Source organism: Vulpes lagopus, chromosome 5 (assembly GCF_018345385.1).
Source record: "Vulpes lagopus strain Blue_001 chromosome 5, ASM1834538v1, whole genome shotgun sequence".
NCBI classification, from domain to species: domain Eukaryota; kingdom Metazoa; phylum Chordata; class Mammalia; order Carnivora; family Canidae; genus Vulpes; species Vulpes lagopus.
In genome coordinates this window covers 133,735,693-133,752,869 of record NC_054828.1, presented here as the reverse complement: position 1 = coordinate 133,752,869, position 17,177 = coordinate 133,735,693, and the positions used below count along the sequence as shown (strand labels likewise).

General features: G+C 53.4%; 1 protein-coding gene across 1 annotated transcript; it reads right to left on the bottom strand.

Moving 5' to 3' along the window:
• Positions 1 to 12,465: 12,465 nt before the first annotated feature.
• Positions 12,466 to 16,105, bottom strand: LOC121491244 (protein arginine N-methyltransferase 2-like). The gene is made up of 4 exons (XM_041755897.1): positions 15,951 to 16,105; positions 15,007 to 15,143; positions 13,499 to 13,670; positions 12,466 to 13,043 (listed from the first exon to the last, which is right to left on the bottom strand). Exons 2-4 carry the CDS (start codon positions 15,138 to 15,140, stop codon positions 13,011 to 13,013), a joined length of 339 nt encoding a protein of 112 aa, XP_041611831.1. The 5' UTR covers positions 15,141 to 15,143; positions 15,951 to 16,105; the 3' UTR covers positions 12,466 to 13,010.
• Between the last annotated feature and the right edge of the window lie 1,072 nt (positions 16,106 to 17,177).

The following is a 17,177-nucleotide window of genomic DNA, read 5'->3' as shown; positions in this document are numbered from 1 at the left end:
GCTTGTCCTTCTCCATGCCCTTCCCCATGCTCTCTCTTGCTCGCTCACTCGCTCTGGCTGTCTCTCAAATAAAATCTTTTAAAAGAAAAGACATTTTCTTTATTTTTTTTTAATTTTTATTTATTTATGATAGTCACAGAGAGAGAGAGAGAGAGGCAGAGACACAGGCAGAGGGAGAAGCAGGCTCCATGCACTGGGAGCCCGACGTGGGACTCGATCCCAGGTCTCCAGGATCGCACCCTGGGCCAAAGGCAGGCGCCAAACCGCTGCGCCACCCAGGGATCCCTTATTTATTTATTTAAATTTGAAAAGACATTTTACTTGTGGCATTTTCACACCTATGAAAATTCACCATGATTTCTTTCTTTTTTTTTTTTTTAAGATTTATTTATTTATTTATTTATTTATTTATGAGAGAGAGAGAGACAGAGGCAGAGACACAGGAGGAGGGAGAAACAGGCTCCATGCTGGGAGCCTGACTCGGGACTCGATCCCAGGACTCCAGGATCGTGCCCTGGGCCAAAGGCAGGCGCTAAACCGCTAAGCCACCCAGGGATCCCCTCACCATGATTTCTTAACGTCAGTTTGTGCCTATTTCAAATTTAAATTTGCCATTTCTGAAAAAGAAAATGTTCTTCCACAGTTGGGTTTTTTTTTTTTTTTTTAGTTTATTTATTCATGAGAGACACAGAGAGAGGCAGAAATCCAGGCAGAGGGAGAGGCAGACTTCCTGCGGGGAACCTGATGTGGGACTTGATCCCAGGGCCCCGGGATCATGTGCTGAGCCAAAGGCAGATGCTCAACTACTAAGCCACCCAGGGGTCCCTTGACGGTTGGTTTTATTCCCATCAGGACTCAAACGTGGTGCACACACTGTATTTTGTTCCTGTGCCTCCTAGACCTCTCTCTCAGCCCACCCTCTTCGAGTGGAGGCAGGATCTGTGCTGTCACTGCCACAAGTGACTGAGCGGTGTATCCGTCCCCCAGAATTCCCCAGTTGGGACCTGGCGTCTGTGGACTGCTGTTTCACTAGACCTTCTACCTGCAGAGTAGAAGTTAGCTCTAAATGTTTGACTAGATGCAGGATCCTTTTCAAAAATATTTTAAAAACCAAATATATATTTTTTTAAATGAATGACACGTGATGGTTAATTTTGTGCCAACTTGGCTAGGCCTGTTTAGTCAAACATTGTTCTAGATTTCTCTGTGAAGGTATGTTCTAGATGTGATTAACATTCAGATCATTAGACTTTGAGTAAAGCAGATGCGGCTCTCCAGTGTGATGAGCCTCATGCAGTCGGTTGAAGGTCTTAGTAGAGATGACACTGACCTCCCTGAGAAAAGGGATTCTGATGGCAGACGACCTTCGGACTCAAGCTGCAGCATGACGTCTCCTGGGTCTCCAGCCTGCGGGAGAGAGGCACGATCCACATATACAGATAGTGATGAAGGATAAAGATAGAGACGCTGTAGATCGAGAGAGATGACATGGGTAGCGCACGTAAATCCTATTGGTTCTGCTTCTCGGGAGAACCCTGACAAGACAGTACTTCTTAAGGGAGAATATTTCAGGAAATACAGCTCCCCAAAATATAAAAAGGGCAACATGAAATGTCAAATTAACAAAAAGTAATGCTGAAAATATTGAAGTTATGCTTGCCTCCAGTTTCTCTCTTCTGTGTTCAAACTGAACTTTGATGAATTTCAGAGGTGAGCTGTTGTTCTTGGATGGAAAAGAGTAGATTGAGGCCGGCTACAGCCAATTTTCCTAGTTAGTTAGTTTACACATCATTTAATATTAATTATGTTCTAGCACATTAAAAACAAACATATTGGGGAGGGGCAAGATGGCGGAGGAGTAGGGTCTCCAAGTCACCTGTCCTCAGCAAATTACCTAGAAAACCATCCAATCATCCTGAAAACCTACGAATTCGGCCTGAGATTTAAAGAGAGACCAGCTGGAACGCTACAGTGAGAAGAGTTCGCGCTTCTATCAAGGTAGGAAGACGGGGAAAAAGAAATAAAGAAACAAAAGGCCTCCAAGGGGGAGGGGCCCCGCGAGGAGCCGGCTGAGGCCGGGGCGAGTGTCCCCAGGACAGGAGAGCCCCGTCCCGGAGGAGCAGGAGCTGCACCAACCTTCCCCGCGGAAAGGGGCTCCCCGGGAATTGGAGCAGGATCCCCAGAAAGGCGGGGACGCCCTCGGGCTCCCTGGGACAGTAACAGAGGAACTGCGCCCCGGGAGATGCGCCGAGCTCCCTAAGGGCTGCGGCGCTCGGCGGGACCCGGAGCAGCTCGGAGGGGCTCGGGCGGCGGCTCCGCGGAGGGGGCTGCGGGGCTCCGGGAACAGCTCAGCGGCGGCGGCTCGGGCGGAGGAAGAAGCTCCGCGCGGAGGGGGCGGCGCGGCTCCGGGAACAGCTCGGAGGGGCTCGGGCGGCGGCTCCGCGGAGGGGGCTGCGCGGCTCCGGGAACAGCTCAGCGGCGGCGGCTCGCGCGGAGGAAGAAGCTCCGCGCGGAGGGGGCTGCGCGGCTCCGGGAACAGCTCGGAGAGGCTCGGGCGGCGGCTCCGCGGAGGGGGCTGCACCGCCGGGAGCGCGAATCCAACAGCGCAGGCCCCGGAGCACAGGGCGCCGGGACACAGCCCAGGATCCGGCCTCCCCCGGGACAGGCAGAGGCCGGGAGGGCCCAGGACAGCAAGGACGCTCCTGCCTGGAACTGAGCAGATCAGCGGCCCCGCCCCGGAGCCCCCAGGCCCTGCAGAAGGAGAGCCCCGGAGCTACTGCGGGGGCTGGATCCAGGGTCCCAGAGCTGCCCCCGCCACTGTGGCTTCCTCCCGGGGCCTCACGGGGTCAACAACCCCCACCGAGCCCTGCACCAGGCAGGGGCAGAGCAGCTCCCCCAAGTGCCAACACCTGAGAATCAGCACAGCAGGCCCCTCCCCCAGAAGACCAGCGAGACGGACCAGTTCCAAGGGAAGTCAAGGGACTTAAACTACACAGAATCGGAAGATACTCCCCCGTGGGTTTTTTTTGTTTTTTGTTTTTTTGTTTTTGTTTTTTGTTTTTTTTTTGTTTTGTTTTGTTTTGTGCTTTTTTTCTCTCTTTCTTCTTGATTTCTGATTGCTTCCCCCACCCCCCCCTTTTTTCTTTTTTCTCCTTTCTTTCTTTTTCTTTCTTTTTCTTCTCTTTTTCCCCTATTTTTTTCTTCTTTCTCTTTTTTCTTTTTCTCTTTTCTTTCCTTCTCTCTCTTTTTCTCCTTTTCCCAATACAACTTGTTTTTGGCCACTCTGCACTGAGCAAAATGACTAGAAGGAAAACCCCTCAAAAAAAAGAATCAGAAACAGCCCACTCTCCCACAGAGTTACAAAATATGGATTACAATTCAATGTCAGAAAGCCAATTCAGAAGCACTATTTTACAGCTACTGGTGGCTCTAGAAAAAACCATAAAGGACTCAAGAGACTTCATGACTGCAGAATTTAGATCTAATCAGGCAGAAATTAAAAATCAATTAAATGAGATGCAATCCAAGCTAGAAGTCCTAACGACGAGGCTTGACGAGGTGGAAGAACGAGTGAGTGACATAGAAGACAAGTTGATGGCAAAGAGGGAAACTGAGGAAAAAAGAGACAGGCAATTAAAAGACCATGAGGATAGATTAAGGGAAATAAATGATAGCCTGAGGAAGAAAAACCTACGTTTAATTGGGGTTCCCGAGGGCGCGGAAAGGGACAGAGGGCCAGAATATGTATTTGAACAAATCCTAGCTGAAAACTTTCCGAATCTGGGAAGGGAAACAGGCATTCAGATCCAGGAAATAGAGAGATCCCCCCCTAAAATCAACAAAAACCGTTCAACACCTCGACATTTAATAGTGAAGCTTGCAAATTCCAAAGATAAGGAGAAGATCCTTAAAGCAGCAAGAGAAAAAAAGTCCCTGACTTTTATGGGGAGGAATATTAGGGTAACAGCAGACCTCTCCACAGAGACCTGGCAGGCCAGAAAGGGCTGGCAGGATATATTCAGGGTCCTAAATGAAAAGAACATGCAACCAAGAATACTTTACCCCGCAAGGCTTTCATTCAAAATGGAAGGAGAGATAAAGAGCTTCCAAGACAGGCAGGAACTGAAAGAATATGTAACCTCCAAACCAGCTCTGCAAGAAATTTTAAGGGGGACTCTTAAAATTCCCCTTTAAGAAGAAGTTCAGTGGAACAATCCACAAAAACAAGGACTGAATAGATATGATGACACTAAACTCATATCTATCAATAGTAACTCTGAATGTGAACGGGCTTAATGACCCCATCAAAAGGCGCAGGGTTTCAGACTGGATAAAAAAGCAGGACCCATCTATTTGCTGTCTACAAGAGACTCATTTTAGACAGAAGGACACCTACAACCTGAAAATAAAAGGTTGGAGAACCATTTACCATTCAAATGGTCCTCAAAAGAAAGCAGGGGTTGCCATCCTTATATCAGATAAATTAAAATTTACCCCGAAGACTATAGTGAGAGATGAAGAGGGACACTATCTCATACTCAAAGGATCTATCCAACAAGAGGACTTAACAATCCTCAATATATATGCCCCGAATGTGGGAGCTGCCAAATATTTAAACCAATTAATAACCAAACTCAAGAAATACCTTGATAATAATACACTTATACTTGGTGACTTCAATCTAGCTCTTTCTACCCTGGATAGGTCTTCTAAGCACAATATCTCCAAAGAAACGAGAGCTTTAAATGATACACTGGACCAGATGGATTTCACAGATATCTACAGAACTTTACATCCAAACTCAACTGAATACACATTCTTCTCAAGTGCACATGGAACTTTCTCCAGAATAGACCACATACTGGGTCACAAATCGGGTCTGAACCGATACCAAAAGATCGGGATAGTCCCCTGTATATTCTCAGACCATAATGCCTTGAAATTAGAACTTAATCACAACAAGAAATATGGAAGGACCACAAACACGTGGAGGTTAAGGACCATCCTGCTAAAAGATGAAAAGGTCAACCAGGAAATTAAGGAAGAATTAAAAAGATTCATGGAAACTAATGAAAATGAAGATACAACCGTTCAAAATCTTTGGGATGCAGCAAAAGCAGTCCTGAGGGGGAAATACATCGCAATACAAGCATACATTCAAAAACTGGAAAGATCTCAAATTCAAAAGCTCACCTTACACATAAAGGAACTAGAGAAAAAGCAACAAATAGACCCCACCCCCAGCAGAAGAAGACAGTTAATTAAAATTCGAGCAGAACTCAATGATATCGAGACCAAAAGAACTGTGGAACAGATCAACAGAACCAGGAGTTGGTTCTTTGAAGGAATTAATAAGATAGATAAACCATTAGCCAACCTTATTAAAAAGAAGAGAGAGAAGACTCAAATTAATAAAATCATGAATGAGAAAGGGGACATCACTACCAACACCAAGGAAATACAAACGATTTTAAAAACATATTATGAACAGCTGTATGCCAATAAATTAGGAAATCTAGAAGAAATGGACGCATTCCTGGAAAGCCACAAACTACCAAAACTGGAGCAGGAAGAAATAGAAAACCTGAACAGGCCAATAACCAGGGAGGAAATTGAAGCAGTCATCAAAAACCTCCCAAGACACAAGAGTCCAGGGCCAGATGGCTTCCCAGGGGAATTCTATCAAACGTTTAAAGAAGAAATCATACCTATTCTACTAAAGCTGTTTGGAAAGATAGAAAGAGATGGAGTACTTCCAAATTCGTTCTATGAGGCCAGCATCACCTTAATTCCGAAACCAGACAAAGACCCCACCAAAAAGGAGAATTACAGACCAATATCCCTGATGAACATGGATGCAAAAATTCTCAACAAGATACTAGCCAATAGGATCCAATAACACATTAAGAAAATTATTCACCATGACCAAGTAGGATTTATCCCTGGGACACAAGGCTGGTTCAACACTCGTAAAACCATCAATGTGATTCATCATATCAGCAAGAGAAAAACCAAGAACCATATGATACTCTCATTAGATGCAGAGAAAGCATTTGACAAAATACAGCATCCATTCCTGATCAAAACCCTTCAGAGTGTTGGGATAGAGGGAACTTTCCTCGACATCTTAAAAGCCATCTACGAAAAGCCCACAGCAAATATCATTCTCAATGGGGAAGCACTGGGAGCCTTTCCCCTAAGATCAGGAACAAGACAGGGATGTCCACTCTCACCACTGCTGTTCAACATAGTTCTGGAAGTCCTCGCCTCAGCAATCAGACAACAAAAAGACATTAAAGGCATTCAAATTGGCAAAGAAGAAGTCAAACTCTCCCTCTTCGCCGATGACATGATACTCTACATAGAAAACCCAAAAGCCTCCACCCCCAGATTGCTAGAACTCATACAGCAATTTGGTAGCGTGGCAGGATACAAAATCAATGCCCAGAAATCAATGGCATTTCTATACACTAACAATGAGACTGAAGAAAGAGAAATTAAGGAGTCAATCCCATTTACAATTGCACCCAAAAGCATAAGATACCTAGGAATAAACCTAACCAAAGAGGTAAAAGATCTATACCCTAAAAACTATAGAACACTTCTGAAAGAAATTGAGGAAGACACAAAGAGATGGAAAAATATTCCATGCTCATGGATTGGCAGAATTAATATTGTAAAAATGTCAATGTTACCCAGGGCAATTTATACGTTTAATGCAATCCCTATCAAAATACCATGGACTTTCTTCAGAGAGTTAGAACAAATTATTTTAAGATTTGTGTGGAATCAGAAAAGACCCCGAATAGCCAGGGGAATTTTAAAAAAGAAAACCTTAGCTGGGGGCATCACAATGCCAGATTTCAGGTTGTATTACAAAGCTGTGGTCATCAAGACAGTGTGGTACTGGCACAAAAACAGACACATAGATCAATGGAACAGAATAGAGAACCCAGAAGTGGACCCTGAAATGTACGGCCATCTAATATTCGATAAAGGAGGAAAGACTATCCATTGGAAGAAAGACAGTCTCTTCAATAAATGGTGCTGGGAAAATTGGACATCCACATGCAGAAGAATGAAACTGGACCACTCTCTTTCACCATACACAAAGATAAACTCAAAATGGATGAGAGATCTAAATGTGAGACAAGATTCCATCAAAATCCTAGAGGAGAACACAGGCAACACCCTTTTTGAACTTGGCCACAGTAACTTCTTGCAAGATACATCCACGAAGGCAAAAGAAACAAAAGCAAAAATGAACTATTGGGACTTCATCAAGATAAGAAGCTTTTGCACAGCAAAGGATACAGTCAACAAAACTAAAAGACAACCTACAGAATGGGAGAAGATATTTGCAAATGACATATCAGATAAAGGGCTAGTTTCCAAAATCTATAAAGAACTTATTAAACTCAACACCAAAGAAACAAACAATCCAATCATGAAATGGGCAAAAGACATGAAGAGAAATCTCACAGAGGAAGACATGGACATGGCCAACATGCACATGAGAAAATGCTCTGCATCACTTGCCATCAGGGAAATACAAATCAAAACCACAATGAGATACCACCTCACACCAGTGAGAATGGGGAAAATTAACAAGGCAGGAAACAACAAATGTTGGAGAGGATGCGGAGAAAAGGGAAGCCTCTTACACTGTTGGTGGGAATGTGAACTGGTGCAGCCACTCTGGAAAACTGTGTGGAGGTTCCTCAAAGAGTTAAAAATAGACCTGCCCTACGACCCAGCAATTGCACTGTTGGGGATTTACCCCAAAGATTCAGATGCAATGAAACGTCGGGACACCTGCACCCCGATGTTTCTATCAGCAATGGCCACAATAGCCAAACTGTGGAAGGAGCCTCGGTGTCCATCGAAAGATGAATGGATAAAGAAGATGTGGTTTATGTATACAATGGAATATTACTCAGCAATTAGAAACGACAAATACCCACCATTTGCTTCAACGTGGATGGAACTGGAGGGTATTATGCTGAGTGAAATAAGTCAATCGGAGAAGGACAAACAGTGTATGTTCTCATTCATTTGGGGAATATGAATAATAGTGAAAGGGAATATAAAGGAAGGGAAAAGAAATGTTGGGAAATATCAGGAAGGGAGACAGAACATAAAGACTCCTAACTCGGGGAAACGAACTAGGGGTGGTGGAAGGGGAGGAGGGCGGGTGTTGGAGGGGAATGGGTGACGGGCACTGAGGTGGACACTTGACGGGATGAGCACTGGGTGTTTTTCTGTATGTTGGTAAATTAAACACCAATAAAAGTTAATTAAAAAAAAAAATAAAAATAAAAAATAAAAATAAAAAAAAAAAAATAAAATAAAAAATAAAAACAAACATATTTATTCCTGATAGGGCCCCCACTCAACCTCCACTTTTATGTATTTTTTAATATGTAACCCATTTCTTTTTTGTAAAATTGCACTAATACCTATTTTGGGATGCTGCATAAAGTCTGGCCCAAAATAGCAATAAATGTCAATGGTCATTATCACCAGCATCACCACCGTTTGCTTTGCTCTGAGTCCACATGGAGCTCCTCGCTCCTCGCACGGCAGAGAATGTATTTGCTTCCAGGGTGAGTTTATGAAATGACATTTTAAAAATGGAACTCATTTCCCAGGCCTCACTTAACAGTACTCCCAGCTGATACAGCCCGTCTCCCCCAAAAGCCGACCCTTTGCTTCCCCCGCATTATTCACGGCCCTCTGGGCTGTGTGCAGTGGAGCAGAACAGCTCAAATGAGGTTCGTGCATTAGGGAGAAAGCTGCAGGGCAGTGAAGAAGCCTGTCCAGCCCTGGCCCTTCCCAACCCACAAGGGGCCTTCTTTTAACACACCTGAAGTCACCATCCAGTGCTTGTCACAACACATGGTCACGCCAGCACCTGCCTGGCAGCTGCATGACCTTGGGGAAACCTCTTAACCTCTTCAAGTTCCATTTATTAGTCTGTAAAAGAGGGACACTGTGATTTCGGGGCTCTGTGAGCATCTGCATGCATGAGCGTGAATGAAAGCTCAATAAAGGCAATAAATAGACAGACGGATGGATGGACAGATGGCTGGCTGGCTGGAGTGTGTCTCTTGCAGATCCCAACACAGTTCCATATACCTGATCCTGGCCACATCCTTGTGATGTGAGCAGGGAAAGTAAAGTCCCCTTGACAATGAGGCAAACGACGCAAGACCTTGGCAGGATGGAAGTGGGTGTCAGTTTTCACAGTAAAGTGCAGTTTATCCTGGTTACCTCTCACCACAGTGTGAAGTTGAGGACAGGTGTCTTGTGTCAGGTCACTATTTCCTGCACAAATAACATATGGACAATTTCTAAAGAAAAAAATTTCTATCCCACTATGTCAACCTAAATTATCATATACCTTAAATATAGGTTAGTGTAAACTCCAAGCAAATGCATAAACTATCTATAGAGCCCTATGCCGGTGCCTCCAGCTGCCACCAGCGCCCGTGGCAGGGCTCCAGGGGGGACTCGCCCCGCCGGCGGCCCCCCACCCCTTGCTCAGTCCAGGCCAGGCTCCAGGCTCCACTTGCTACTTTCTGTATTTCCTGTGGAAGCAGAGCGGCCAGGGAGACCAGCTGGGGGTGGGACGCAGCAGCCATCCCAGGGGGCTTCTCTCCAAGCGGGGCCATCGCAAGGCCAAGGTGCTGAGCTTCGGCTCCCCAGGGGCGGCAAGCAGACGGACCGGGGCAGCCCAGCACCCAGGTGCCCGGCGCATCCGGGCCGAGCCTTGGCTCCCTCCCGCCGTCTGCTCACTGCCCTCCCCGCTGCTGGGATGGCGGCCCGGTGTGTGCCCGGGGCAGGGGCGCCTGCAGGCCTCTCAGGGCGCAGCAGCGGGGACAGGGCCGGGAGGCTGCAGGGCAGCGGGCCTGGCCCAGGTGCCACACCCCTCCCCTGGCCCCCCGCAGGCTCCCCGGGACGCACCGGCCTCATCCCCCCTCGGTCTCCGGCTCCCGCAGCGCCTGCCACGTGCCGGACCCCGTGTTGGCTTCAGGGGGGAAGGCTGGGAACCACTCAGAACCCGGGCTGGCCGGGCTGTGGTGGCTGGAGGCCAGAGGCCAGAGGCTGGAGGCTGGAGGCTGGAGGCCGGAGGCCGGAGGCTGGAGCCTACCCTCGAGGGCTCCGACGCCGCAGCAGGGGCAGCAGGCTGCGCTGCACGCCCATGAGTCGCCCCCACCCAGTCTGGGCCCTGGGCACTGCCACACATGGGCACAACACGCTTTGTAAAAAACCAGACATGCAGGTCAGTCGAGGTCTTCCTGTTGCAACGATGACCTTGCCTGAGCTTCCAGGTCCACCACGGGGTCAGCTCCGGGGTGCAGAGGGCGAGGGGTCAGGCCAGGGGTCGGCCTGGGGCTGCTCCCCCCACCCCCCCACAGCGGGGGCAGCCCCGGTGAGCAGATACCCCTAAAGCCACACCACCCCGAGCACAGGCCAGCTGCCAGGCCTCCAAGGGGCGCCGGGATGGGGGCTGGCAAGCTCGTGGCCCTGTGAGCAGCGCGGGGTGGGGCTGTGCCACAAGCAGTGCCAGGCGCCCCCACAGGTGCCCCTGACATGCCTGTGCCCCCCCATCATTCAGGTGCCCCCGACATGCCCTGCAGCCTCATTCAGGAACCCCTGACATCCCCAGAGGCCCGCTCCGCAGTGGGGGTTCCATCGCAGCACGGGGCTGTCGGGGGTCACAGCAGGGCCCTGCAGTGTGACTGCATTGCAGATCGGGGCCCTAAGGACATGGGTCAAATGAGGCCGCCGAGGTGCAGCTGTGTCCTCGGAGGCCCTGCTTCCTCCCGTGGCGGCTGCCTGAGGGGACGAGGAGGCACAAGTGGCCGAAGCATCGGGGCCAAGCGAGCAACATGCAACACGGCTGCCCGAGCCGATCCCGGCGACATGGTGGCCTCCGCGTCATCCGACAGCATGACGCACATTCAAGTCCTTGTGACCTCAGGGGAGTGAGATCACTCAGGTCGTCCTCTGAGCACAGGGACATTCAGCTAGAGATTAATAAGAAAAAATACCTAGAAAATTCCACCTTTGGAAATTAAGCCACAATTTCTAAATAGCCCTGGGACAGCAGGAGAACTCATAATGGGAATTAGAAATACTTGGACCCGGGAGATACTGAAAATAAATCAAAACATGCTGTTGCCGCCGCAGCAGCTCTAGAGGAGAAAGCGAGGGTGCGGGCAGCAGGAGAGGACAGAAGCTGCAACTCCACCGCCGGAGCAGCCACCCCCGGGGACGCGAATCCCGAGCCCGCCCTGATGGCCCGGGAGAAACCGAGGCTGGGGGCGCTGAGCTGTGCGCCAGGGCGACCGACGGAGCCGGAAACGGAGAGCAGATTCCTTCCACCGGACGCAGCAAGTGTATCCTTAAGGAAAATAATGTCGAATCAGACAAAATAAAACTTAGGAACTTCTGTTTATCAAAATAGAGAGAAGACTAAGCCACGGAGCAGGTGTTCGCAGAACAAGCCTATGAAGGGCTACGAGCTGGCCCCGCCAAGGACGCCGACGCTGAGGGCCCTGGCTCCCGGGAGCCCCACGGCAGCTGTGCACCCAAGGGGAACGCGCGGGCCCACACGCACCACCCGCCGCACCTGCCGGGGCCGGGCCCAGGAGGCTACCCGCTGGCCACCCGCTGACCACTGGCGGGGCAGGACGCGGCGGGAACCCGCGGCAAACACAGGGTCGGGGCTCACAGGTGCCCGTGAGCTGAGCGACGCCCACAGCGAGGGACACAGCCCGGATGGCACTGGCCCGGCGGCTTCAACGGCCCGGGGGCTGGACATGCCTCAGTGAGGGACAGGGCCTGGATGGCACCGGCCCGGAGGCTTTAACGGCCCTGGGGGCTGGACGTGCCCCAGCCCGGCGGCCTCCCCCCTGGGACCTGGAGACCTGGCCCGGTCCCCAGGCAGCCACCTTCTGCAGGGCTCTCCCCTGGAAGGGCGCGAGTCCATCCCAGGGGCCCCCTCGAGGCCTAAGCACCTCCCAGACACCTGCCCCTAATGGCCCCCCCGCCGGGAGCCTCAGCCTAGGAGTGTGGGCGGCACAAGCTTCGGGCTCCAGAAGCGGCCTGTGTGCCCCACCGGCCCCAGGAAGCTGCGCGTCACGGGGGGCACCACCCTCGGAGGCACTGCGTGCCGGGCACTTGGGGCGGCCACTCGCGGCTGACGGTCTCGGTCCAGTGCTTGTTCCAGGAGATGCGCACCTGCACGCCCGTCACTCACGCGGTGGGGATATACCATTCATTCTGCAATGTAAAGTCAACTAAAAGTCAAAGCAATACACACCAAAAGACGTAGACCTGGACCTACAGGCAGGGACGTTCCTTCACACCAGGGGAGAAAGGCTACAAAGCAGCACACGAGGTAGGACCCCACGCTTGCCGACACAGCACACGCGCACGGAAACACGCCAACACTCATTTCTTTAAAAATATTTATTGAGTATGTGCTCTGCGCCAACACATAATTTACGTGGAAGACATCTCTACGACTGTACTATCCATGCAGAGTCCCGTCACATGCATCGCCGCCTCCAGGCCCTGCACGGCTTTGGGGCGCCCGCCTTCGCACGACAGGGAGGGGCCCGGGCAGCAAGGACACCATGACACATGATGCGTGAACAGCCACTTTCACAGGAGTACAAGGTGATGCGCGTGTGCCCTGCTAGTTGAGATCTAGACCTAGCTTAGGGACACGGTGCCACCGACTCGGCCACGAGCCAGACTGTGGACACCTGGGGACAACGCCTACTTCTAGAGCACAGACACGGGCAGTGACAGGGGTGAGGGGTCCCCGCCGAGCCCCACGCGGTGCCTGTGGAGGCCCGAGGAAGGGAGCGCGCACGCACACGGGTGTCCCGCCGCCGGGCAGGGGAGCTCGCGGGCCACAGGAACGCAGGCTCACATCCAAGCGCGTCTCTGCCCGGGCTCGTTCCTGCAGCACCTGCTTCCCACAGCTTCGACCATCACCTCCAGATGGGAAAGACCTTCTCTCCCACCTGGAAACAGACCAAGCAAATCAGTCATAATAAACCGCTTGAGTGTGACTCACACGCAGCGCCTCCTGATGACGACTCAGGATCGCACCCAAGAGCTTCAGGCGGAGAAGTTTCTTAATGACCAACATTAAGACTTTGACATAAAATTAGCACAAAGCAGGTAGGAGACCAGAGGAGAACCGTCGCGTCCCCTCTTCCGTCCTGCACCAGGTGTGGGAACGGCGGCCCGGCCCGCTCTCCACCGGGGCCTCCTGGACACGGGAAGGGTGGCCCTGGCTGGGCCCCTGCCCTCAGACTCACCTTCCTGCCCCCGTTTCCTGTTCTACCAATAACAGCACCAACTGCCCGCGAGGAGGATGAGAAAGCAGCGCAGGCGCGTGAGGCCGAGGCCGTGGCACCGCGACCGCCACGCCCGTCTCCCAGCACCAGCGCCCACCCGCCCTGCGGCACGAGCCTTTCTGCGATGTGGGGTCTTGTGTGGAAGTGACGGACCAGCTGAGCGCCACGGACATGTGCCTCCTCCACACGGGGTTTCTCTGCAGCACAACCGAGCCTGTGACCACATCTCCCGAGAGCATGGACACGGGCTCGTCCATCATAAACAGCACCTGCTTCCAGTGGGTGGTTCTGCAAGACACGGGGCACGCGTCACCTCTGTGGGGCGGACCCCCAGGCTCTCCCGCGGGGCAGACGCACCAGGCCCACGGCGAGGCCTCTGTGGGCGCCAGGGACTGGGCCACAGCCCAGCGAGCACGCGGCTCTAGGTGCTCCCAGGGCCCAGCACCCTGGCACGGGGCGTCTACCGCATCCCTGCCCGGTCCCTAGGCTGCCAATGCCGAGTTCTAGTTTCCGCAGCGCAGGAAGGTCACTGCCCCTGGGAGTCGGGCTGGAGGGTGAGTGGCAAGTGCGACATCTGGGACAAACGGTCACGTTCCGCGCTCTCCGGGTTCTGCAGGCCCTGAGGACACGGCTCCACGGCCTCGGGGTCACGCTCAGCCCTCACGTCCCTCCGGCCCCAGTCGCCGTGAGGGCCCCTGTCCCCGCGTCCCAGAGCGCTGCCCGGGCTCGGCACCTGCCTGCCCCATCCCACGGTGTGCGGGCGCACGACCCCAGGGGCCTGAGTTCCCGCCCTCGACTGGTGACAGCTCGCATCTGTGCGCCGGGACTGGGAAGGGCGGCTGGAGGCCTGGCCCCGCCACCTCCACGGACGCTCCGGCCAACAGCCTGGCTCCTGTGGTGCAGACAGACGCGAGGCCCCGAGGACCCCCGCTGCAGCCAGTGTTGACCCGAGCAGCACAGCTGCCCGCCCCGGCCCCGGGCACCTACCGCACAGGCCCGCGGAGGTCCCAGGAAGGCAGCGCTGCCGGGCTGCTGGGTCCAGCTCCGAGGCGGACCGCAGCGCCCGGCTCACCGGAGCAGCGAGCAGCATCAAGATGCTACTGCACAGAAGTGTCCCGGGGGTGGCTGGGGGCTCGGTCCGGGGAGCATATGCCTTGGCTCAGGGATGACCCTGGGGCCTGGGATCGAGTCCCGCATCGGGCTCCCTGCTCAGTGGGGCATCTGCCTCCCCCTCCCCTGCCCCCGCCTCTGCTCATGTGCTCTCTCGCCCACTCTCTCCCTCAAATAAAATCTTTAAAAAAAATTTGTCTCAAGAAACACTGACCTTCCCCAAGAAAGTCTTGGGGAGTTAAAAGCCCCTAAAATTCCATGGGTTGTGCTTGTATTAGACCATGGAAAGCTGAAGCAGTGTCCAGGGCCACTGAGGCAGGCAAAGTGCGCTCCGCCCGTTCATGCAGGGGTCAGAGGGCAGGCAGGGCAGCCCAGGGCAGGGGGGGGTGGGGCACGGTCCGGGTCCCCCGCCCACCGCCCGCACACGCCACTGCCTCCGCGACGGCCTCACGGCAGGGGACCTGCACCTGCTCCTCCCGGGGCAGCGGAGCCCCTGCGGGTGCTGCACACTCACGGGTGAAACGGGCCTGTGCTCAGCACCAGCTGCGGCTCGTCCTCCTCCAGGCTCTGGAACCGGACACTGAACCAGGCAGTGAATCCATGCAGCGCGCCGGCCTTCCTGATCTCAAAGTGCAGCTCGCCGCTCATGGTCTGTTCAGGCAACGATAAGGAAGGGACGCGGCTGCCGTGAGCGCGTGACAGCAGGCGGGAGGGCTCCGGGCAGGAACTAGCAGCTGTCCCCCCGCCAGCCCCGCTCAATGCCGCTGCACTGCCGGGCCCACGTCTAGTCTAGTAACTGTGGATGCAACTTGCTAGTGTAGCCAAACACAGCAAACCTGCTCCTCGGGAAAGAACCACTAAAGCTGGCAGCACAAATTCACATGCGGCAGATAATCAGAAAAGGTTTCAAGCAACGTGGGCCTCACTTGCCTCATTTTCTGGTCCCATATTTGAGTGGAATCCTATTTCTTCTCATTCTTGGCATAAAGAACCGGGCCTCTCTATACTGCGAAACTAAGTGCAGAGCCAACAGCTTAGCTCCCGGCTGAGCTCCAGGGGGTTCCAGGGACCTGCTCCCAAGCTTTGCACCTCTGAGCACACCCTGAAAATGAGCCGCTCCTGAATGCACACGCGCCACCTCGTGGCAACAGGGGGAATGTAAGAGTAAGAATTAAGAATTTTGTCATCCACGGCAGCACAACTTAGAAAAAAAATTTTTAACTTGAAATCCTTGAAGAAACTAGATATAATTTATTAGAATCTCAAGATGCTGAAAATATTAAACATAAATATAAAAATTACTGATGGTGTTAAAGAGGTACATGAAAAAATAATGTAAAAATATAAAATCAGAGCATAAAAAAGACAAGACTCAGAAAATCAAAGGCAAGTTTCCTCAACCTGTTTATTCGCAGAGTCTGGTCCGTGCGCCGCCCACTTAGCCTCCGGGGCTCTCACCTCCAGGTCAGCGATCTGCACGGTTCTCGTGTCCAGCTGCAGGATGGTGCACGGTTCAGACAGACAGTCTTCTGGCTTCAAAATGTGGTTGTACTTGGGCTTCGAAAAAAACTCCTTAATTGCTGAAGATCTAGGGAAAAAGTCAAAGGAGTTGCTCAGAGGCGTGAATCAACAGCTCAGGTTCTGATACACACACTCGCTTTGTCTCCAGCGTGAGCAGGAATTCCACGCCACCGTGTGCAGCACGAGGGCCCCAAGGCAGGGCCGGGGTCCCTGGGGCGGCCCGCTGAGTGTGCGCCGTGTGCGAGGACACCTACGCCCTGCTCGTGGGGCCTGACCACACCAACACCCTTCCCACGCAGGCTGCCCAGCCCACCCCACCGCCGTGGCTCCGGTCACCGCAGCCCCCGCCCGACATGAGGACAGGAAGTCGGTGGGAGCCGAGCGCCGGGTCACCGCGTAGACACTTGGTTGTCTCACGGCACAAGCAGGGTGAGGACGGTGAGATGTGCACACACGGCCCTGTCTAGGTGGCTCCGTAAGAAATGCTCTGAAGCGGCAGGACTGCGGGTCACGGGCCTGATCGGAGCAGCCCCCGCCCGCGCCGGGGGTCCAGCCGCCGTCACCTGCACTGCCGAGCGCTGCCCCTGGGTGCAGACGGTAGGAGGGGGGGTTGGCTGTGGGGCCGGGGCCTCAAGGCTCTGCGTCTCCTGCCTTCCAGGGACAAGAAGCTGCCCGACCCCAGCCCCCGGGAGCCCGTCCTGGGCCCCGGGCAGGACGTGGGGGGGAGCTGGGGCCAGCTGTCTGCACCGCGTCCCCCAGGACATCCCCAGGCGTCTCCCCAGTCCCCCGTCCCAGCGCTGCACGGGCCGCCGGGAACGCACCCCAGACCCGGAGCCGCGGTCCGCGGGGGGCCCTGTGCCTTCCTGGCTCCTCCGGGTCCCACGGGGCACTGGACGCGGCCCGAGCGCCCGCCCACCTCCCGCGGTGGGAGCCTCACCTGCGGCCCCCGCCTGTCCTCTTCCAGAAACTCCGCCAGGAGACCCGGCGCGCGGACAAATGGATAAAAATGCTCAAGCGATGGGACCACTACCTCCCCAGCGAGAAGGTGGGGCGCTGGGTGCCCCCGAGGGCTCTCCGTCCTGACGGGGCTGGGGGGCCGCCCTCAGTGTCCTCCTGCCCCGTCCTCGGGGGAGCCCCCTGCCTGGGGAGAGTCTGCTGGGAGCC

Bases quoted from the DNA above. Each gene is read 5' to 3' on its own strand.
- LOC121491244 (XM_041755897.1), bottom strand. From the start codon at position 15,140: ATGAGCGGCGAGCTGCACTTTGAGATCAGGAAGGCCGGCGCGCTGCAT. The intron at 13,671-15,006 runs GTGAGTGTGCAG...CGTGTCTTGCAG, and splicing joins AGCACAGGCCCGTTTCACCC to AACCACCCACTGGAAGCAGG. The intron at 13,044-13,498 runs GGCTCGTGCCGC...GTCTGTTTCCAG, and splicing joins AAGACCCCACATCGCAGAAA to GTGGGAGAGAAGGTCTTTCC.